The sequence below is a fragment of the Lonchura striata genome, chromosome 30 (assembly GCF_046129695.1).
Source record: "Lonchura striata isolate bLonStr1 chromosome 30, bLonStr1.mat, whole genome shotgun sequence".
Classification (NCBI taxonomy): domain Eukaryota; kingdom Metazoa; phylum Chordata; class Aves; order Passeriformes; family Estrildidae; genus Lonchura; species Lonchura striata.
The window spans coordinates 3,743,265-3,765,774 of record NC_134632.1 but is presented as its reverse complement, the minus strand read 5'-3'; the positions used below and the strand labels follow the sequence as shown (position 1 = coordinate 3,765,774).

General features: G+C 58.9%; 1 protein-coding gene across 2 annotated transcripts in view; it reads left to right on the top strand.

The window, feature by feature from the left end:
- FOXP4 (forkhead box P4) overlaps positions 1-20,334 on the top strand; it is a 61,548-nt gene extending 41,214 nt beyond the window's left edge. Inside the window, exons 6-17 of one of the 2 annotated variants that reach the window (XM_077789076.1) lie at positions 3,473-3,620; positions 4,576-4,780; positions 5,023-5,127; positions 7,783-7,870; positions 9,485-9,568; positions 10,496-10,697; positions 10,795-10,871; positions 10,998-11,099; positions 16,601-16,722; positions 16,829-16,895; positions 17,353-17,519; positions 18,815-20,334. In XM_077789076.1, coding sequence (XP_077645202.1) covers positions 3,473-3,620; positions 4,576-4,780; positions 5,023-5,127; positions 7,783-7,870; positions 9,485-9,568; positions 10,496-10,697; positions 10,795-10,871; positions 10,998-11,099; positions 16,601-16,722; positions 16,829-16,895; positions 17,353-17,519; positions 18,815-18,959 — 1,512 coding nt within the window. In that variant the 3' untranslated portion in view covers positions 18,960-20,334. Of the gene's footprint in view, positions 1-3,472; positions 3,621-4,575; positions 4,781-5,022; positions 5,128-7,782; positions 7,871-9,484; positions 9,575-10,495; positions 10,698-10,794; positions 10,872-10,997; positions 11,100-16,600; positions 16,723-16,828; positions 16,896-17,352; positions 17,520-18,814 lie in introns of both variants that reach the window. The other variant, XM_021542632.2, reaches the window with a different exon arrangement.
- Positions 20,335-22,510: the final 2,176 nt, after the last annotated feature.

Below are 22,510 nucleotides of genomic sequence, written 5' to 3'. Positions count from 1 at the left end.
GGCTTCCCTGAAACTCAGGGAAAAGCTGGAGTGTCTGGAATGCCTCCACAGAGCCACCCTTGGATCTTTCCTGGAAACTTATGGGCCGGATTTAATTCCAGCCCCGCTGCAGGATTTGGAAACCCAGCGCCTCCTGCTTCCCCTCTGCCTGATTCCAAGGGCTGACTCCTTGAGTCAGCAGCCCAAGGTGGGATGTGCAGGTGGGAAGGACACCAGGAAGGAGCTGGGAGAGCAGGGGCAGCATCTCCGGGAGGAGCAGCTCTGAGCGCCCCAGAGAAGGGAAGGACAGACAGGAGGATGGAAACGTGTGGGAAGAGCCTGGCAGCAGCATCCTGTCCCCAAGGACGTGGGGCTGCTCTGTGCCCATGGGTGCTGTGCCACACTGGGGGGCGTGAGGAAGGAGCAGCTGATCCATGGATCCATGCATCCCGCCAGGCTGGGGCTGAGCTGTGGCACTTCCCAGCCCTTCCTGCAGCATTTTCCTGCGCTGGGGGGCGAGGGCCACCCCCCAGCCTCCTGGGTGTGGGGGAAACAAGGAGCTGTGCTGCAGCTCGTGTCTCCCATCCTACTCCTCCACGCAGCAACGGGGTGCAGAGACCCCAAAATCCCCCTCTGCATGTCCCCAAAGCTGCGAGGGCAGGGGCTGTCCCTCTGCTGAGGCAGGCAGGGTGGGGAGGGGGGTGCTGCCGGCGCCTAACCCCGGTGTCAGCTTAATGAAGTGCTGCTGTCAGTCCCGCATGTCACGGCGCAAACTCCTCCTGATGTGCTCATAAATCAAAGTGACGGCGCCTCCTGCCCCGCTGGCTGCACCCACTCAGCTGCAGCTAATGCACGGTGAGGCTGCAGACCCCCGGCCCGGGCTGGGAATGGGCTGGGAATGGCCTGGAGGAGCCAAACCTCGGTGATACTGCAGACCCCCAGCCCCAAACTGGGAATGGGCTGGGAATGAGCTGGGAATGGGCTGGGAGTGGGCTGGGAATGGGCTGGGAATGGCCTGGAGGACCCAAACCTCGGTGATGCTGCAGACCCCCAGCCCCAAACTGGGAATGGGCTGGGAATGGGTTGGGAATGAGCCAGGAATGAGCTGGGAATGAGCTGGGAATGGGCTGCGGGAGCCAAACCTCAGTGATGCTGCAGACCCCCAGCCCCAAACTGGGAATGGGCTGGGAATGAGCTGGGAATGGGCTGGGAATTGGCTGGGAATGGGCTGGGAATGGGCTGGGAATAGGCTGGGAATGAGCTGGGAATGGGCTGGGAGCGGGCTGGAGGAGCCAAGCCCAGGATTCGGCCCCAAGGCAGAGCCAGCTCCTCTGGGAGTGGCTTTTTCAACAGGAAAGGGGGTCTGGAGTATCAGTGGGGTGTGAGATTTTTGGGAAAGCTGGGGCTGTCATCCAAGCTCTCCCCAGGCTGGTTTCTCCAGGGAAAGCTTGGCTTGGAGCCCACGGGCTGGTGGATGGCTCTGCACCCCCTCACCCCTCACTCAGGGTTTAGAGTGCTCCCCAGGGGTGGCAGATTGGCTTCCCCATAGGGTCAGGCCTAGGCTGGGCTTGGATTTGTGTTCCTGGGGCTGCTCCTGCTGTTCCTGGTCTGTGGAAGCTGGAGGGACGTGGGTTTGAGGCACGTGGAAGTTCAACCTTCACACCACCAGGTTCAAGAGCGTCCCCGCCAGAGCCACGAGTGGGTCAGGGCTGCCTGGGGGTCTGAATCCAGCCAGGCCAGATCAGGAGAGCTCGGCTGGGCTGTGGGATGCAGGCAGCGTGCCCAGGGATCTTCCTGACCTCGTCCACTGCCAGCAGCTCAGCCTGGAAGTGACGTGGATGAGGCTGTGCTGGAGCAGAGCTGGGGCTTGCCCCGGGGCCCTCGGGGAGGGAGGGCGGTGGTGGAGCCGGGAAGAGGAGGAGAATCCCATCCTGTCCCATCCCTTCCCACCCCAGCTGCTGTTCCTAAGCAAGGCAGGGACAGTGTGTCCATCCCACGCGGTGGCAGAGCTTCCCCTCGCCAGGAGGGGACACCCCGGGGGACAGAGAAGCTGCTGCTGAAGCTCTCGGGCTGCAGCCTGGTCCTGCCCTTTTCCCTCCATCCCGCTGATCCCATGGCCTGGAGGCCTCGTGGCTCAGGAGTCAGGGATTTCTCTTCACTGAGCAGGAATTGCTTTGATTTGTGCCTTGATCTTTAAGCCTCAGAGGTGCAGGGCTGAGACAGAGCCAGGGAGGATCCAGGTCTGACTCTGGGCAGGCAATTCTGCTGTGGCCAAGAGGTGCAGAGGACAGAGGGAGTCCTCACATCTTTCTGAGGCCGAAAAGCTGGAATTAAACTCCATCTGTACCCTAGACAGGACTCGTGGTGGTGGCTGAGAGAGGGGTTTGGAGCTCATCTGGGTCACAAAGCCAAGGCTGAGCATCAACAGCACCCACAGGGATCCACCAGCATCCAGTGAGACCCTGGGTGTGACCCCAAACTCCCTCATGGCCTGGCATTCTGTCTGCTGCTCCCTGTCCATGCAGCCTCAGGGATGACCAGTTCCCTGGAATTCCCAGTGCCTGGGGGGCTGAATGCCCCCCATGCTCACCGAGCAAGGACATTGTGCTCCTCACTCAGAACACAAACACGGAAATACTGCTTTGGGGGGGCTGCAGAGTGCAGCGAGGGGGGGACGTGCCCCAGCCCGGCTCCGTCTGCCCCAACAGGGGGATTTGGGGGGGTTCACGGGGTCACGGAGCCGCCTGCCCCGCTAATGAGGCCGGGCAGCCTGGGGGCAGCTCCCCTCTCCCGGATTAGCAGCTGCCTGTCCCCAGCCCTAATTGAATTCTCTCCCCTTCACTTAATTCTCATGGATTTCTCGGCGCCTCCCCAGGGACCCGTCCTGCCTAACTCGTTTAGGGCCAGCGACGCTGGTCAGAGCCTGGCCAGCTCCAGGGGGTGAGGGAGAGTCACCTGCTTGGGGGGTGGCTGTGCCCACGCTGGGGACACCAGTACGGGCACTGGGCATCCCCTTCCCTGCGCCAGTTCGAGCCCCTCGCCAACGCAGCAGTCATTTCTGCCAAACAGGGATAAATCCCTGCCTTACAGGAGGGTTCTGTGCCTGCTGCCTGCTGGGACCCCCCTTTTTTTCACACCGACCACGCAGCTGAACCTCCCTGGTGGGACCCCCCAGCCGGGCTTTGCGGGTTCCTCCCTGCGCCGCCCCGAGCGAGCCCCCGGCTCCTCTCTCTCCCTTTCTTTCCCGGCGCTTTATTTTTCCCTTCCCCTTTTCCCTTTCCTTCCCCTCCTCTTCCGATAGATCAAAGCCTCCGTCCGGCTCAGCCGGGAGCTGAGCAGGCCCCGCAGGAGGAGGATGGAGGCAGCGGGGTCCCCACCGCTGCCACCAGCACCCCTCGCTGCCACCACCGCCCCTCGCCGCCGCCTCCAGCCCCCGCCCGCCCCGCCGGGCCGGGAATAAAGCTTGGATTTGTCCCTGCTTTTGTCTCGGCAGCCGCTGGGGAACAAGCAGCTGGCCTTCCAGCAGCAGCTCCTGCAGATGCAGCAGCTGCAGCAGCAGCACCTGTTAAACCTGCAGCGCCAGGGCCTGGTGAGCCTCCCGCCCGGGCAGGGCACCGTGCCCCTGCAGACCCTGCCCCAAGGTAAGGACACGGCCTGGGGGTCCCGGGCTGCAGCCCCCTGCTCTGGATCAGGGGGGCTGGGGAGGGGCTGTGCTGAGGGGTTTGGTGGTGCCCCCGAAGTTTGGGGGGTGGTGGTGTCAGCAGTTGGAGCCCTGCAGGGTTGGGGTCCGGGTTCCAGGGGTGCAGGGTTGGGGCACCTCTTGCTCTGGCAGAGGAGTGTCAGGATTTGCGGCGCCTCTTGTTCTGGCAAAGGAGTGTCAGGATTTGGGGCACCTCTAGCAGGGGAGTTCCAGGATTTGGGGCACCTCTGGCACAGGAGTGTCAAGATTTGGGGCACCTCTGGCAGGGGAGTTTCAGGATTTGGGGCACCTCTGGCAGAGGAGTGCCAGGATTTGGGGCACCTCTGACAGAGGAGTGTCAGGATTTGGGGCACCTCTGGCACAGGCGTGCCAGGATTTGGGGCACCTCTGACAGAGAAGTGTCAGGATTTGGGGCAGCTCTGGCAGAGGAGTGTCAGGATTTGGGGTACGTCTTCCTCTGGCAGAGGAGTGCCAGGATTTGGGGTACCTCTGGCAGAGGAGTGTCAGGATTTGGGGCACCTCTTCTGGCACAGGAGTTTCAGGATTTGGGGCAGCTCTGGCAGAGGAGTGTCAGGATTTGGGGTACCTCTTCCTCTGGAAGGGGAGTGTCAGGATTTGGGATACCTCTCTTCCTCTGGCAGGGGAGTGTCAGGATTTGGGGCACCTCTCTTCCTCTGGCAGAAGGGTGCCAGGATTTGGGAAGCCAGGCTCCTCTCCCTCCTGGGAGCAGCTCTCTGGGTGCTGCACTGCCTTGGTCGGGGTTTCCCCTTGCTGTGCCCAGCTCCAGGCCATGCTCTCCCCGAGCCGGGTGGGACGTGGGGAGTGAGGGAGCAGGGAGGAAGCCCTGGGTGCTGCCTCGTGTCCCTGCTGACACCGGCCACTCTCCTGTGCCACAGCTGTCTGCCCCTCGGACCTCCAGCAGCTCTGGAAGGAGGTCACGGCCGCCCAGCCCGTCGAGGACAGCATCAAGCAGGAAGGTCTTGACCTCACCACCAACACCTCCAACTCTACCTCGTTTTCGGCCGCCAAGGTCTCGCCTCCCATTTCCCATCACCCTCTGCCCAATGGACAGAGCACCATGCACACGCCGAGAAGGGACAGGTAGAGCCGGGTCGGGCCCTGGCACTTTGTGTTTTTATTCCTGGAGAGGTGGAAGGGGCTGGGATCCATCACCCCCAGGGCTGGGAGGGGTGAGGGGTTTCTGCCCACCTCATAAAAGCAGCCTGGCACTGTTGTGCTGCACCCACGGAGGACAGGGAGATGTCACTGTGGGGTCTGCCATGGCTGGGAATGTTGGAGCATCCCCACTGCCCCATCCTAAGGCTCCTTTCCCTCTTGTGCAGCTCTTCCCACGAAGAGACCCCCGGCTCCCACCCACTCTACGGCCACGGAGAGTGCAAGTGGCCTGGCTGCGAAACCCTCTGTGAGGACTTGGGGCAGTTTGTCAAGTGAGTGTCACCTTTTTTGGGGGAGGTTTTTCTGTCTCGGGCTGGGACAGAATGGAGCTGGTGGAGGGGAAGATCCTGGGAGTTGGTTCAGACATCCCAAAGTGTGAATCCTGAGCTAGGAAAGCACATGGAGGAGAAGACATCAGGGGAAGATCTTGGGAGTTGGTTCAGACATCCCAAAGTGTGAATCCTGAGCTAGGAAAGCACATGGAGGAGAAGACATCAGGGGAAGATCTTGGGAGTTGGTTCAGACATCACAAAGTGTGTAACATCAGCTAGGAAAGCATGTGGAGGAGAAAACACAGCAGAGGAAGGTCCTGGTAGTTGGTTTAGATATCCCAAATAGTGTAACATCAGCTAGGAGACCACGTGGAGAAGGAGAAAACACAGCAGGGGAGGGTCCTGGTAGTTGGTTCAGACATCCCAAAGTGTGAACCATGAGCTAGGAAAGCACATGGAGGAGAAGACATCAGGGGAAGATCCTGGGAGTTGGTTTAGACATCCCAAAGTGTGTAACATCAGCTAGGAGACCACGTGGAGAAGGAGAAAGCACAGCAGGGGTTGCTGCTGGTGTTGTCCCATCCTTGGACATGTCCACGGCCAGGCTGGCTTGGAGTGGAAGGCGAAGGTGGCGTGGGAGGAGCTTCATGAGCACCTCCAAGCCGAGCCCTGGGATGAGTGAGGGATGTGGAGGGGGCAGAGGCCGGGCGGGCAGCAGGCGAGGGGGGCTGGCAGCCCTGCCGGGGAGGCAGCAGATGGCAGATGGCACCGCTGACACCGCTTGTGGGCTCGGCGCTGACTGATTAACTCTGCTGTCGGAGAGCCCTCTGCTAGCGTCAGGGTCAAACAAATTGTTTTCACGCTTCGTCAGAGGTTTACTTAATTAGTTCATTTGCAATTAGATCTCTTTGTAGCAGGGATTTTTAGCAAAGACATCAGAAGGAGCTGACGGGCTGGCGGGGGCTCCTTCCCCCGCCTCCCCGGCTGTCTGCTCGGCTCCACTGCAGGCGGGTTTTGGGGTTTTCCAAACTCATCCTCCGTGCCCTGCCACCCTCTCAGGGCTGGCTCTGCTGGGAACATCCCACTGGCTGTGCCAAGCCCCTAGAGGCCTTGCCCAGGAGGGTGAGGAGGTGTGAAGGCAGCCCGGGGATGAGTGAAGGATGATTCAGCCTCCTGTGCCCTCCTTCCTCTGCCTCTGAGTCACGGCGTGAGCCAGATAAGGCATCTCCTCCTGCCTGGCAGGGCATGTTGGAGTGGCACGGGGCAGCCGAGCAAGCTCCGTGTTGGGAAGTGGATCTGGAGTTTGACAGGGAATGCTCAGAGCCGGGTCGGGGGGGCTGTGCTGTGCCAGCCAGGGTCCCTGTGTCCCACCTTCCTGCCCCCTGGGCACGAGGGCACCCTCGCAGCAGCGCTGCAGGAGGGTCTCGGTGCCCTCCTTGCCCACATGGGCACGAGCTGGGCTGTGGGACGGACAGACAGAAAACGTGCAGCCCCCAAAGGCTGGAGCCCGGAGCTGCCGTGGGTGCGGGCAGCAGCTCGGAGCCTCCTCGGGCAGCTCCTCCTGGGGTGGTCTGTGCCAGGCTGGAGGGGCAGCGTGGCCTTGGGGCCGTGCTGGGCAGGGGTCAGTGGGAAATGCCCCGTTCCCGCCTGGCTCCCGCAGCTTTTCTGCCCTGCGGGAGCAGCCGTGCCCGGGCCGTGCCATGCAGGGAGAGCAGCAGGGCTGGGGCTCTGGGGGCTTTGCTCAGGGGTGGGTTTGGCAGCAGGGCCCCGTTCCCTGCTTGTCTGTGCACGCCGGGGCTGGAAGGCGCTGGCAGGCAGCAGGGTGAGACTCCTGCCAGCCCCCAGAGCCAGCCTGGGGAGGCTGAGGTGCCTCTCCTGGGGTGCCTCAGCCTTAATCCTGGGGAGCATCTGGCACATGGCCGCTGGGACCCCCCAGACTCACCTTGTGGGCTGTTCCAGGGGTGCTGTTTGCCCAGAATCCCTCTCCAAACCATCCAGCTCCTCCAGCGAGGGGTTTGTGCCCACACCAGCAAGGACACGGCCTGGCCCTGTGACATCCTGGGGACGGCTGTGTCCCCAGGCTGGTGCTTTGCTGGGTTTGGGGGCGAGGTGGTGGCTCTGCAGCAAGTGACAGCTCTGTCGCCCGCAGCCCTTCCCCTCCCCGAGGAGGAGGGAGGGCAGCGAGGACCAAAGGTCCCGGTGCTTCCTAAAGAAAGCACCTCATAAACAGGAGGCAGGATGGGGAAGAGCCTGGAAATGCCACCCTCTGCCCTCGGGGCTTCCCTCCGAGCGTGGAAGGCAATCTCCCGTGTCCTGGAACCTGCTCCTCAGGTCCTGCTGGCACCTCCTGCCAGCTCCCTGCTCCAGGAGGATCCACGGGCTTTCCCTCTGCCAGGGGCAGCTCCTAAACACCCTGGGGCTGCCCCGGGCAGGGCTCAGTGTCCTCCAGCCTGGGTTTGGGGTGGTGCCACAGCCTGGTTCGCTCGGTCACCCCCGTGCCTCAGTTTCCCTCGCGCTCACCCCGCTTTGGGCAGCGGTGCCCGAGCATCCCTGAGCAATTTGCAGGTCAGGGCTGATCCCAGGTGTGGCCCCAGTGGAGGGGCTGAGTGTTGGGCATGCCCAGGCCTAACCAAAGCTCCGTGTTCTCCTGCCCAGACACCTCAACACAGAACATGCACTTGATGACCGAAGCACGGCCCAGTGTCGAGTCCAGATGCAAGTGGTACAGCAGCTGGAGATACAGGTGGGTGTCCCACCCCAGCCCCCGTGGGCACAGGGACACAAAGCCACCTCTGTGTCACCCTGAGCTTCCTCTGCTCCCCTCAGGAGACGGTGACAGGGCAGGGGACTGTAACCACCCCCCTGGGGACTCGTTTTAAACGCCCTTCCCAAAGAGGAATTCTGCATCCGGGTGGAAATCAAACCCTCAAACCAGCTCCCCTCTCATCCCAAAGTGTCCCTGTGGGGAAAAGGAGATGCCAGAGATGTGGGAGGCAGGAGGGTTTGTCCCTGCCAGGGCTGTGCCACCTCCCTGGGAGTCTGCTTGAAAACCAGGCCACTTTTATTTCGGTGGCTGAGCGTGGTCTTTGGAGCCCAGCTTCGGGGCTCTATTTTTGGCAAGGCAGTTCTTTAAATAGTTCTTTTCCCTGCCTCCCCGAGCCCCCGGCGTGCTCGGCATAATTCGGTGCGTGGAGAAGGGAGGGAGGAAGAAATGGGGGTCTGGGGAGTGGGGTGGGGCAGGGGGTGACCCCACGGTGGGGCAGTGCTGGGGCTGGCAGGGGCTCAGCGTGCCCGTGGCTCCGTGTCACACCACTGGCCCAGCAGGATGAGTGCAGCACCCTTGGGACACCCCCCAGACCAAAATTAGGGGCCTCACATGGGATGGGGGGGATGCAGCCAAACCCCGGTGGCTGTGGAGGCTGCCCGGGCCATCCCTGCCATCCATCCCCTCGGCAGAGCCAGAGCTTGAAAGCAATTACTGAGGCTTAAAGAGGGGAGGGAAAGGAAAAGGGGAGGAGGGGAAAAAAATAATAATAATAAAGAGAAAAAAAAAATCTGAAGGGCGAGAGCAGAGCTGTGTGTGTGTGTGTGTGTGCAGAGAGGAACCTGCCACGGAGCCACCAATTAGAAAGTTTGGAGCGCGGAGCTCCCGCTGTGCCGGCTGCATCACGAGGGGAGAGCTGTCAGCTCTAATGAGCAGAAAGCAGCCGAGCTGCTCCAAACTTGCTGCAAACTCCTGCTCTGCCTCCCGCTTTTAACCCCTTCCTCGCCCAGCCCTGCCAGGGGGTTCGGCTGCAGCGCGGGGACTCCCCGAGCTTGAGGGGTCCCGCTGGGAAGGGGAGGTGATGGGGTGGGAGTGGGGTGTCAGATCCCATCGGCTCCGCCGGCCTCGAAGTCTCTCCTGGTGCCACAGTGAATATTTCAGCCCGGTGCTCACTGCGGCGGGCAGGGAGCAATTACAGCGGTGTGGGGAGCTGGGGGGATGGATGGACCCATGGAAGGGACAGCAGGAGGACAGAGGGGACAGGACAGGGACAGCGGGACTGGCCACAAGAACACCCAGGGCTGGGGGCTCTGGGAGTGGCTCTGTGGATCTTTCCCCCAGTGCACACACGGAGCTGGAGCGGCCCCTGTGCCCTCCATGGTGGGTGCAGCAGCCCCCACAGCTGCCACAGCCCCGCTGGGGCTCTCAGGAGCCAGCATCAGGCAGGAGGTGGCACTTGGAGGGACACCCTGGGGGTTGCTGCCTGTCCCAGATCAGTCTGGGGGCTGGTGGCAGCTCCTCCAGGCCGTGGGCACCTCCGTGGTGACTTGGGCGCGGTGTGACCGTCCCTGTCCTGCCTCCTGCCTCCCCCAGCTGGCCAAGGAGAGCGAGCGTCTCCAAGCAATGATGGCCCATCTCCACATGAGACCTTCAGAGCCAAAGCCTTTCAGCCAGCCTGTAAGCGTGAGTCCCTTCCTACCCTCTCTGTCCCCTGGCTGATGGCTGCCATCCCTCCCTGCCCTGTGCACGTCACCTGGCTGGGCTCCGTGGGATGGCTGTGCCCTGGCCACCCTCTGGCAAATGCAGCTGCTCCACCAGCTCTGACATGGAGTGGGTTCATCCCCATCCCATGGGTTCATTCCCATCCCAGGGAGTCATCCCCATTCCACTGGTTCATCTCCATCCCACAAATTCATCCCCATCCCACAAATTTACCCCCATCCCATGGATTCATCCCCATCTCACAAATTCAACCCCTCCCATGGGTTAATTCCCATCCCACGGATTCATCCCCATCCCATTGGTTAATTCCCATCCCTGGATTAATCCCCATCCCATTGGTTAATTCCCATCCCATGGGTTATCCCCATCCCATTGGTTAATTCCCATCCCATTGGTTAATTCCCATCCCATGGTTTATTCCCATCCCATGGGTTATTGCCATCCCATTGGTTAATGCCCATCCCATGGATTCATCCCCATCCCATTGGTTATTGCCATCCCATGGGTTATTGCCATCCCATGGGTTATCCCCATCCCATTGGTTAATTCCCATCCCATGGGTTATTCCCATCCCATGGGTTATTGCCATCCCATTGGTTATTCCCATCCCATGGATTCATCCCCATCCCATTGGTTATTCCCATCCCATGGGTTATTCCCATCCCATGGGTTATTCCCATCCCATGGGTTATTCCCATCCCGCGGGCCCATCCCCATCCCACGGGTCCATCCCCACCCCATGGTTCCCTCCCACCCTTCCCAAGCCCATCCAGTGCCCCCCTGCTGTCCCCTCCCCGCCTCCTTCGGCGGCGCCGCCATTCCCGGCATTCCCGGGGCTCTCCCAGCCCTCCCAACGCTATCCCTCCCCTCCTGTCCGTGCAGCTGAACCTGGTCTCCAGTGCCACCCTCTCCAAGAGCACTTCGGACACGTTTCCCGACGGTTTACCTCACCCCCCCACCTCGGCCACGGCGCCCATCACGCCCCTGCGGCAGGGCCCCTCCGTCATCAGCTCTTCCACCTTACACAGCGTGGGGCCCATCCGCAGGAGGAGCTCGGAGAAGTTCTGCACCCCGATCTCTTCAGGTGAGCTCCGGGCTGGGGCTCGGTGCCCTCCCGAGGGGCTCCGGGGGTCCCTTCCCTCCAGCTCCCTCCCCTCTCCCCGTTCGCTGTCCCCCCGCAGAGCTTGCACAGAACCACGAGTTCTACAAAAACGCCGACGTCCGCCCGCCCTTCACGTACGCCTCGCTCATCCGGCAGGTGAGAGCCACTTTGGGGTGTGCACCCCAAACCTCCCCCCCCAAACCTGCTGAACCCCATCTCTGCCCCTTGGGATGGGTGTCAGACCCTACAAGTGACAGCCTTGTCCCTTCTGCGGCTGCCCAGGCCATCCTGGAGACCCCCGACAGGCAGCTAACGTTGAACGAAATCTACAACTGGTTCACGCGGATGTTCGCCTACTTCCGGAGGAACACGGCCACCTGGAAGGTGAGAGCAGCCCTGCCTGGCACCCTGGGCTCTCCCCGAGCCAGCCTGGGCTCACCCCATTGCCCCAGGCTCACCCCATTGCCCCAGGCTCATCCCAACCCACTTTGGGCTCACCCCACTTCCCCTCAGGCTCACCCCATTCCCCTCGATGTCTCTCCCCACATCTCACCCCATTTCCCCCATGTCTCACCCCATTCCCCCCATGTTTCACCCTATTCCCCCCATATTTCACTTCATTTCCCCATGTTTCACCCCATTCCCTCCATGTTTCACCCCATTCCCTCCATGCTCACCCCATTCCCTCCATGCTTACTCCATTCTCCCCATGTCTCCCCCCACATCTCACCCCATTTCCCCCATGTCTCACCCCATTTCCCCCATGTTTCACCCCATTCCCCCAATGCCTCATCCCATTTCCCTCCATGCTCACCCCATTCCCTCCATGCTCACCCCATTTCCCCATTCTCACCCCATTCCCTCCATGCTCACCCCATTCCCTCCATTCTCACTCCATTCCTCCCATGTCTTCCCCACATCTCACCCCATTCCCCCATGTTTCACCCCATTCCCCCCATGTTTCACCCCATTTCCCCAATACCTCACCCCATTCCCCCCACGCCCACCCCATCCCCCCAGGCCTGGCTGCTGCTCCTGTGCCAAAGGACCGGTTCATTGCCCAGCTCTAAAATGCTGCAGGAAGCGATTTTAGGACCAAACCCCACTTTTTTTGCCCCCCTAAAACGCCTCGCTGGGCTGTGGGCATGCATCATCCCCTGCAGTGGGATACAGCAAAGGGCTGTGTGGTAAAATCCAGGGATTTTCTGCGGAGAGCAAGGGTGGAGGCAGGAGTGAGAGATGGGAACAGCAAATAAGGTTATTGATAACCTGGGGGCAGGTGACAGAGCTGGGAATGCAGGGAGGGAGGCAAGGGGACCGTCAGCAGGGAAACCCCTCTGCAGCCCCCCACCCCTCGCGCAGACAAAAGTTTTTGTCACTGAGGAGGTTTTGTCACCAGCCTGAGCTGCTGGAGTGAATTTTGGGGCAGCACACGAGTGCTGGGGCTGCTCCCTCTTTGTATTTTAGAAATCAGAGCTGGGAAAAGCCATCTCAGAGGAGCAGGGGGGTGTGGAAGGAGCAGTTCTGTGATTCTGTGATTTCACTTCTTGCCTCAACCAGGGAAGATTTATTTATTTATTGTTTCCTGCTGCATGTATTTACTGAGAGGCAGCTCGGCTCCCTCCCGCTCAGGGCAGCAAGGAGTGGAGTGGCAGAGGGAAAGCTGCTAGTTTAAATGAAAATAATTAAAATCAGCAAGGTGCAAGTGAGATGGAGCTTTTGGAGAGGCTTGAGGAGGAGGAATCCATTCTCCAGGAGCTCAGGGCCCCCGTGTGTCGCTGCTGCAGATGCAGGCTTTGCTTCCACGGGAAGCTTTGGGGCAGATATCAGGGATTTTGGCAAACCCCTGGAATGGGGCAGAGCCTTCTGTGGCCATCACCGCTCCCGTGGCCTCAGTTTCCCCCTCTGCAAGGAGATAATGGCAGGTAAAAATGCCTTTTTCCTGCCTTTTTATGGCTGTAAGGAATAAACATCTTGGGTTTTTTTTCTGCAGTTTCCACATAACTCGTGTTAGCAAGGGCAGAGCTAGAGAAGGGCATCGCTCAGTTTTCTGCTTCCCTTTTTTTGTTCTTTATTTTTTCCTCTTCTATCACCAAAAAGGGATGGCAGGGGATTAAAAAGAGCCGGTAGGGGGAGGCTTAATTCCCTTCACAACTTGCAGTGCCCAAGGCCAGGCTTCTTCTGAAGGAGAGGGAGACACAGGGAAAAAATAACATATTTCCTCTCCTTCAAAACCACTTTTCTGGGGTTTTTCCCTCATTTCCTGCAGCTTCCCCCTGGGATGGGACCAAGGTGGGGAAGGCACGGGGAGACCCAGCAGGGAGAGGCTGGAGGGTGCAGAGCAAACATCATTAGAGGAGAGAGATGAGAAGCAAACAGAGCAGCTGGGCCTGGCTCTGAGCAAACACTGCCCGCCACACAAAAGGCAGCCCGGGCTGAGGCGGGGCCGCGGCCCCTCTGCCCCCAGGCTGGGGCTGGCCTGGGACCTCCTCTGTGACCCGGGAGCGCACAGGGATGGGGCGCGGCGGGCTCCAGGGATGCAGGATCACACCCTGCCCGCTGCCAGGCATTATTTTATTTTAATTATTTATTTTATTTTATTTTATTTTATTTTATTTTATTTTATTTTATTTTATTTTATTTTATTTTATTTTATTTTATTTTCCTTTGGTTTATTTTATTTAATTATATGTTATTTTATATATTTTTTATTTATTTTGTTTTATTTTTTATTTTATTTTTATTTTTATTTTATTTTATCTTATTATTTTTTATTTTATATTTTATTATATATATTATTTTATTATATAATTTTTTATTTTATACTTTATTTTATTTTATTATTTGTTTTCTTTTATTTTCTTAATTTTAGTTTTATTTTCTTTTTTTATTGTATTTTTATTGTATTTTTATTTTATTTTATTTTTATTTTATTTTAATTTTTTTTTATTTTATTTTATTTTATTTTATTTTATTTTATTTTATTTTATTTTATTTATTTCTAATTTTAATTCTATCCCCACCTGAGCCTTTCCAGGGGGTGTCAAAGGGACACTGAGGGCAGGGCAGGCGGTGGCTTTGCCACGCTCCCGGGCACTGCCAGCGCTTTTCTGGGACAGAAGGAAGGAGGCAGGAGCAGCCTGGCACTGTGTCACCTGCACCTGTGTGTCATTGTGTCACCTGAGTCACCTGCACCTGTGTGTCATTGTGTCACCTGCACCTGTGTCACCTGGCACTGTGTCACCTGCACCTGTGTGTCATTGTGTCACCTGCACCTGTGTCACCTGCACCTGTGTCACCCAGCACCTGTGTGTCATTGTGTCACCTGTGTCACCTGCACCTGTGTGTCATTGTGTCACCTGCACCTGTGTCACCTGCACCTGTGTGTCGTGTCACCTGTGTCACCTGCACCTGTGTGTCATTGTGTCACCTGCACCTGTGTCACCTGCACCTGTGTCACCCAGCACCTGTGTGTCATTGTGTCACCTGTGTCACCTGCACCTGTGTGTCATTGTGTCACCTGGCACCTTTGTGTCATTGTGTCACCTGCACCTGTGTCACCTGCACCTGTGTGTCATTCTGGCACCTGTGTCACCTGGCACCTGTGTGTCATTGTGTCACCTGCACCTGTGTCACCCAGCACCTGTGTGTCATTCTGGCACCTGTGTCACCTGGCACCTGTGTGTCACTAGCACCTGTGTCACCTACACCTGTGTCACCTGCACCTGTGTGTCCTGGCACCTGTGTCACCTGCACCTGTGTGTCATTGTGTCACCTGGCACCTGTGTCACCTGCACCTGTGTCACCCAGCACCTGTTTGTCACCTGGCACCTGTGTCGCCTGGCACCTGTGTCACCTGCACCCGTGTGTCATTCTGGCACCTGTGCCACCTGGCACCTGTGTGTCATTGTGTCACCTGGCACCTGTGTCACCTGCACCTGTGTGTCACCTGCACCTGTGTCACCTGGCATGGCGGGATGGAGGGAGGGAGGATGATGGATGATGGGTGATATCATGGATGGATGGAATCAAGGATGGATGGATAAATAGGTGGATGGATTCATGGACGGAAGATGGATTCATGGATGGATGGAGGATGGATGGAATCATGGATGGAAGATGGATTCATGGATGGATGGATGGAACCATGGAGGGATGGATTCATGGATGGATGAAATTATGGATGGAGGGATGGATGGATGGATGGATGGATGGATGGATGGATGGATGGATGGGTGGATGGGTGGATGCAGGGATGGAGAAATAGGTGGATGGATTCATGGATGGAGGGATGGAAGCATGGGTGGAATCATGGATGGAGGGATGGATTTAACCATGGAGGGATGGATGGATGGAATGATGGATGGATGCAGGGATGGAGAAATAGGTGGATGGTTTCATGGATGGAGGCATGGATTCATGGATGGATGGAGGGTGGATGGATGGAATGATGGATGGATGCAGGGATGGAGAAATAGATGGATGGATGGAACCATGGATGAATGGAATAATGGGTGGAATCATGGATGGAGGGATGGATTCATGGATGGATGGATGGAATCATGGGTGGAATCATGGATGGAGGGATGGATGGAGCCATGGAGGGATGGATTTATGGATGGAATCATGAAGGGAGGGATGGATTCATGGGTGGATGGAGGGTGGATGGATGGAATCATGGATGGAGGGACGGAGGGGTGGATGAATGGATTCATGGAGGGATGGATGGATGGAATGATGGATGGATGCAGGGATGGAGAAATAAATGGATGGAATCATGGATGGAGGGATGGATGGATGGAATGATGGATGGATGCAGGGATGGAGAAATAAATGGATGGAATCATGGATGGAGGGATGGATGGATGGAATGATGGATGGATGGACGGATGGAGGAATGGGTGGCTGCAGGAATGGGAGGATGGACAAAAGGATGAGAAGGGACGAGCCCAGCTTTGTTTTCCTGCCCAAATTCCCGGCCCAAGGGCCGATGCCGGAGCCTTTGGTGCGTTCTGGGCGCTCTGGCCCTCGAAGGCTGGGGGGGGCTCAGTCCTTGTGTCTCCTCTTGCCTTGTTGTGCTGGCCAGGCTCCTTTGTTTATACAGCCCCCGCCCGACCTTTTAAATTGCTGTTAATGTTTTAGCGTAACGAATTAGTCTCTCATCACGAATCAGGACTCGAAATAAAAAAAAAAAAAGGAGAGAAAAAAAAACCCTCCGAGGCCAACTTCCTGAAATTGGGGTCATTCTCATTTGCAAGGCAGAGAATCTGAGAACCTTAATGCAAGGAAATTTATTCAAAGGCAGAGCCCCGGCGTGATTAGGCCCTTTGTAATTATAGCTCGGAGAGATTCCACTCCAGCCTCCTGCCTCCCTCATGGATTAGCAAGTGAGTCGGAAAAATACACAGGATTTAATTAGAGGCAAATTAAAATTGGTAATGAAATAGGGGCAGTAGCAAATGGCAGGGAGTTGGAAGGGGAAAAGGGAGCCGGTATCTCTCGGGGCTGCGCTGTCTGCCTACGTGTGTGTCTCTTTATTTTACATTTAGAAATGTAAAGATGGTCGATGTAAAGAAGAAAGGGAGGGAAAGGACCAAAACAGGAGGGGAGGGGGAAAGAAAAAGGAAGGGAAAGAGGAGCTGGCTTTGCTGAGCATCACCAGAGCTGGTGGAGCTGCTGTCCTTCATCCCACCCCGTCCCCACCTTCCTCAGCATCAGGCCGGGCTCCTCCAGGCAGGGTCGTGGGCACTCAGTGCCAGGAGCACCCAGGGGCTGTGGGGAGAATTTGGGTGTCAGGACACCCCCAGGAGCTGTGGGGCCGGGCGGGGAGGAGGCTGGTGAGGAAGAGGAGGGCGTGGCACTGACCGAGAGCCGCGTGCCCGCAGAACGCCGTCCGCCACAACCTGAGCCTGCACAAGTGCTTCGTGCGCGTGGAGAACGTCAAGGGCGCCGTGTGGACCGTGGACGAGCACGAGTACCAAAAGCGAAGGCCACCAAAGATGACAGGGTGGGTGCTCCTCCCCCGCGGGACGCTGCCCCAGAGCTGCCACCACCACCCCGGTGCCCAGGGATGCTCAGCCCTGCATCCCTCTGCTCTCTCTCTCTTCCTGCAGGAGTCCCACCTTAGTCAAAAATATGATTTCAGGACTCGGTTATGGAGCACTTAATGCAAGTTACCAGGTAAGGACCCAGCCCTGACAGGGACATGGGGACACTCAACCCTCCACAGTCCTGATCTCCACTGGGGTCTTGCTTCTCATCGGGAAAAGAGGGACAAGGGGGATGGGTTCAAGCTGGAAGAGGGGAAATTCAGGTTTGATATATGGAGATCATTCCCTGTGAGGGTGAGGCACAGAGCAGCTGTGGCTGCAGGAACCGGCCTTAATTCTGACAACTAAATACTGATATATTTAGAATACAACGAGGGGACAGCCATAATGGCATGAAATTCCAAAGAATTCGTTGGGATCTGCTTGGCTGCTCCATCCCTGGGAGCATCCAAGGCCAGGCTGGACCGGGCTTGGAACAACCTGGGATAGTGGAAGGTGTCCCTGCCCACGACGGGCAGGGTGGGATGAGATGGCATTGAAGGACCTTCCGACCCAAATTCCGTGCCAACCCGTGCTCCCTGCCGCAGGCTGCGCTGGCGGAGAGCAGCTTCCCCCTGCTCAGCAGCCCCACCATGATCAACACCAGCTCGGCCAGCGCCATGCTGCACGTGGGCCACGACGACGTCAGCAGCACCGTGGAGCAGGTCAACAGCAACGGCAGCAGCAGCCCCCGCCTGTCCCCACAGCAGTACAGGTCAGCCTGGCCCTGCCCGGGCTGCTGGGCGAGCCTGGCACGCGGGGCACTGCCAGCTCTGGGGGTTCCTGTCCACAGGGTGAGGGGGTTTGGGTTCCATCACCAGGGTGAGGGGGTTTGGGCTCTGTCACCAGGGTGAGGGGGTTTGCATTCCCGTCCTCAAGGTGAGGGGGTTTGGGTTCTCATCACCAGGGTGAGGGGGTTTGGGCTCCATCACCAGGGTGAGGGAGTTGGGTTCCTGTCCCTAGGGTGAGGGGGTTTGGGCTCCTGTCCACAGGGTGAGGGGTTTGAGTTCCCGTCACCAGGGTGAGGGGGTTTGGGTTCCCGTCACCAGGGTGAGGGGGTTTGGGCTCCATCACTAGGGTGAGGGGGTTTGGGTTCCCGTCCTCAAGGTGAGGGGATTTGGGTTCTCATCCCCAGGGTGAGGGAGTTGGGTTCTCGTCACCGTTTGGGTTCCCATCACCAGGGTGAGGGGGGTTCTGGAGCAAGAATTTCAGGTAGTTTTGGGTGTTGGCACCCACCCCCCGAGGCTGAAGGCCTCGCCCTCCCCGCAGCCATCAGCAGCTGCTTGTGGGCTCCCATCCCCAGGTGAGGGGATTCTGGCCCAAAAATCTCGGGCAGTTCTGGGTTATGAGGTCAGCTCCCCGAGGCTGAAGGCTCCCTCTCCCCACAGCCACCAGGAGCTGCTTGTGCTCTCAGAGCAAGGGTGGTTTTGGCTCCTGTTCCCAGGGTGAGGCGGCTCTGGACCAAAAAATTCGGGGAGTTTTGGGTGGTAGCACCCACAACCCGAGGCTGAAGGCTCCCCCTCCCCACAGTGACCCAGAGCTGCTTGTGGGTGCCCACTCTCAGGGCAAAGGGGATTTTGGCTCCTGTCCCCAAGGCAAGGGGGCTCTGGACCAAAGAATTCAGGGAGTTTTGGGTGATGGGATCAGCTCCCCGAGGCTGAAGGCTCCCCTTCCCCACAGCCACCGGGAGCTGCTTGTGGGCTCCTGCTCCAGGGTGAGGAGAGTTTTGGCTCCTGTTCTCAGAGCTAGGAGGGCTTTGACTCCCATCCCCAGGGTGAGGGGCCTTCTGGACCAGGAACTCGGAGGGGTTTTGGGTGGTGGGACCCACTCCCTGAGGCTGAAGGCTCCCCTTCCCCACAGCCACCGGGAGCTGCTTGTGGGCTCCTGCTCCAGGGTGAGGAGGGTTTTGGATCCCATCCCCAGGGTGAGGGGCCTTCTGGACCAGGAACTTGGGGGGGTTTTGGGTGGTGGGACCCACTCCCCGAGGCTGAGGGCTCCCGTTCCCCACAGCCACCCCGTGCACGTGAAGGAGGAGCCGGCCGAGGCGGAGGACGACAGCAGACCCGTGTCGCTGATGGCCACCACCAACCAGAATGTGACGATCCCCGACGACAGGGACCTGGAGGAGGAGCTGCCGGTGGAGGACTTGTCCTAAGGACTCCTTCCTCCTCCCCCACCGAGGGGCAAACCCTTCCCACCCTCCTGGACGGAGACCAAGCCACGCTCCCACCTCCCCGAGGTGACCTTGGCGTTATCCTGGTTCTTTCAAGGCACTTCCACAAAGCAAAAGGTTTTCCTTGGGACGACAACGATGACGACGACACCGACCTGTTGCTGCTGGCGTGTCCCTCGCTGGCCCCGCCACGACACCAGAAGCAAAAACCCCAAGAGCTGGACTTTTCCTGCCTTCCTCCCTTGCTTAGTGACTGGTGGACGAGGATGGTAGGTTGGTGGTTCCTGTCCGAAATGGTCCCTCCTGCCTCCCTGCAGGGAAGGCTCCTCCGTCCCCTCTTCCGCCGCGGTGCCTACGCCCCGGGGAGCGATGGCAGGACCCCGCTGCCACCTCTGCGTCCCCCGCTGGGTTTTGCACTACGGAGGGATCGTGGACGCTGCCCACGGGCTGCCTCCCCCCAGCTTTTGGGGAAAGAAAGGGCAGAAACGGGGCTGAATCCTCTGCCAGATGTGGGGTTTGCCACGGAGCCAGGATGGACACGGAGCAGCGCGGTGGTGGGAGTGTCCTCTTGTCACCTGTGCCTGGCCAGCAGAGCCAGGGCCTCCCAGCTTGACCACCCTCCCTGGCCCCAGCAGTGCTGACCATCCCAGCAGTACTGACCATCAGTTCTGACCATCAGTGTTGACCATCCCAGCAGTGCTGACCACCCCAGCAGCACTGACCATCAGTGCTGACCATCCCAGCAGCACTGACCATCAGTGCTGACCATCCCAGCAGTGCTGACCATCCCAGCAGTGCTGACCACCCCAGCAGCACTGACCATCAGCACTGACCATCCCCAGCAGCAGTGACCATCCCAGCAGCACTGACCATCCCAGCAGCACTGACCACCCCAGCCAGGACACAGCTCCCTCCTTCCTGCTGGACATCGGCCACAGCGGTGCCCCCTCCCAGCCAGCAGGGATGGCCACTGCTCCCATTTCACTTCAGGGAAAAGCTCCCTGTGCCTCCCCTTCCATCCCCAAAGCTGGGCCAAGGGCTTGGTGGAGCAAAGGGGCAACATCCCCATGGCTGAGCACCTGCAGAGGACCTGGGGGTCATCAAAGCTGGCCCTGGAGGATCCCTGTGGTGGCCAAATCTGGCTGCTGGTGTGGGGGTGGCAGGGGAGGAAATTCTGCTTTTCATCTTTTCTTTTCCTCATCCTTTTGTTTGCGTCCAGATGGGAAGATACCAAAAGATTTCTAGAGACAGAAGGTCCGTAGTTCAGGTGGACAGATGGTATTCATGCCAAAAAAAAAAAAAAAAAGAAAGAAACCACAAAAAAATTAATAATAATGTGAACAACACAACCAAACGCCCCTCCTCTCCCTGCTCTTTCTTTCTGGGGTGGTGATGTGGGTACCCAGTGCCAGGCTCCTCCTGGGAGGCAGCGTGGCATTGCCAGTGTTCCCATGGTGGCTTTGGGGAGCATCACAGTCCCTCAGGAGCATCCCCTTCCCTGGAATCATCCTCTTCCCTGGAATCATCCCCTTCCTGGGAATCATCCCCTTCCCTGGAATCATCCCCTTCCTGGGAATCATCCCCTTCCCGGGAATCATCCCCTTCCTGGGAATCATCCTCTTCCCTGGAATCATCCCCTTCCTGGGAATCATCCCCTTCCTTGGGAGTTCCCCCTTCCCTGGCACAGCCGGGCTGGCTCTGGCTGTGCTGGCACCCAGCAGGGTCACCAGGGATTTGCAGTCCTGGACCTGGAGCTGCTCTGGTTTTTAAAGCCACCTCTGGGCCCTCCAAAGCGACCCCGAGCTCTCCCCTGCCCCTCTCCGTCCCCGTTATCCCGGGATGTGACATTCCCGGGGGGTTGTGTCACCGCTGGCATCACGGGAGCCGCGTTTTGGGCTGGAAGTGCCACACCCAGAGCCGTGGGTCAGGGAAAGGTGTGGGTGTCACCCCATGTGTCACCTCTGGGACCCCCCAGGAGCTCCCGACGCTGTGGGGTGAGCCTGGGCTCCTCATCCTTCTCCTTGCCCGGCGCATCCTCCGTGCCCAGCTGGCTGCGGGGCCTGGCGGGTCCCTGTGCCACCCCCGTGGCCCGGGATGTCCCGGGGGTGTCCCCGGGGGTGTCCCGGGATGTCCCGGGATGTCCCGGGGGTGTCCCGGGATGTCCCGGGGATGTCCCGGGGGTGTCCCGGGACGTCCCGGGATGTCCCGGGATGTCCCGGGGGTGTCCCCGGGGGTGTCCCGGCTCGGTGGGCCGGTCCCGTGCCCGATCCGGGATTTATTTCCCCGCTCCCCCGGTCACCCCTCTAGGTGTCACCCGCGCCCGCGGCTGCCGGTGCCGAGCGCCGGGACAGCGCTTCCCTCCCGGAGCGTTCCCGGAGAATTCCCGGGGCGTTCCCGGAGCGTTCCCGGAGCGTTCCTGGGCTCATTCCCGGAGAATTCCCGGGGCGTTTCCGGAGCATCCCCGGGATCATTCCCGGAGCGTTCCCGGGGCGTTCCCGGAGCGTTCCTGGCTCATCCCCGGAGCATCCCCGGGCTCATTCCCGGGCTCATTCCTGAAGCATTCCTGCCTCATCCCCGGGTTCATTCCTGGGTCATTCCCGGCTCATTCCCGGTGCATTCGCAGCTCATTCCCGGCGCATTCCCGGCGCATTCCCACCTTATTCCCGGAGTATTCCTGGCTCATTCCCGGGCTCATTCCCGGTGCATTCCCAGCTCATTCCAGACTCATTCCTGGCTCATTCCCGGCCTCATTCCTGGCTCATTCCCGGCTTATTTCCGGCACATTCCTGGGTCATTCCAGGCTCATTCCCGGCACATTCCCTGTGCCCGGCCCCTTCCCGGCCTCTGCCTGGCACCAAAGACCCTGCCCGGGCTGGGGGGCACCTTTTGCTGCCACATCCCGATCCATCCCAGTCCATCCCTGTCCATCCCCATCCATCCCTGTCCATCCCGATCCATCCCAGTCCATCCCTGTCCATCCCCATCCATCCCTGTCCATCCCCATCCATCCCAGTCCATCCCTGTCCATCCCCATCCATCCCTGTCCATCCCGATCCATCCCAGTCCATCCCTGTCCATCCCCATCCATCCCTGTCCATCCCGATCCATCCCAGTCCATCCCTGTCCATCCCCATCCATCCCTGTCCATCCCAGTCCATCCCAGTCCATCCCAGTCCATCCCGATCCATCCCAGTCCATCCCAGTCCATCCCCATCCATCCCTGTCCATCCCGATCTATCCCGGTCCATCCCAGTCCATCCCCATCCATCCCGATCCATCCCAGTCCATCCCAGTCCATCCCTGTCCATCCCCATCCATCCCAGTCTATCCCAGTTGTTCCCAGTCCATTCCAGTCCATCCCAGTCCCCCCCCATCCTGCCCAAGGGGCTGCGAGCACCGTGGATTTTCCCCATCTACTTTATTTTTTCCTCTTTTTCTCTTTTTTTCCCCCTGGTTTCCCCCTTTTTCTTATTTTCTTTCTCTCTCCCTTTTCCATGTTTTCCCCCTTTTCCTCTTCTCCTTTATTCTTCCTT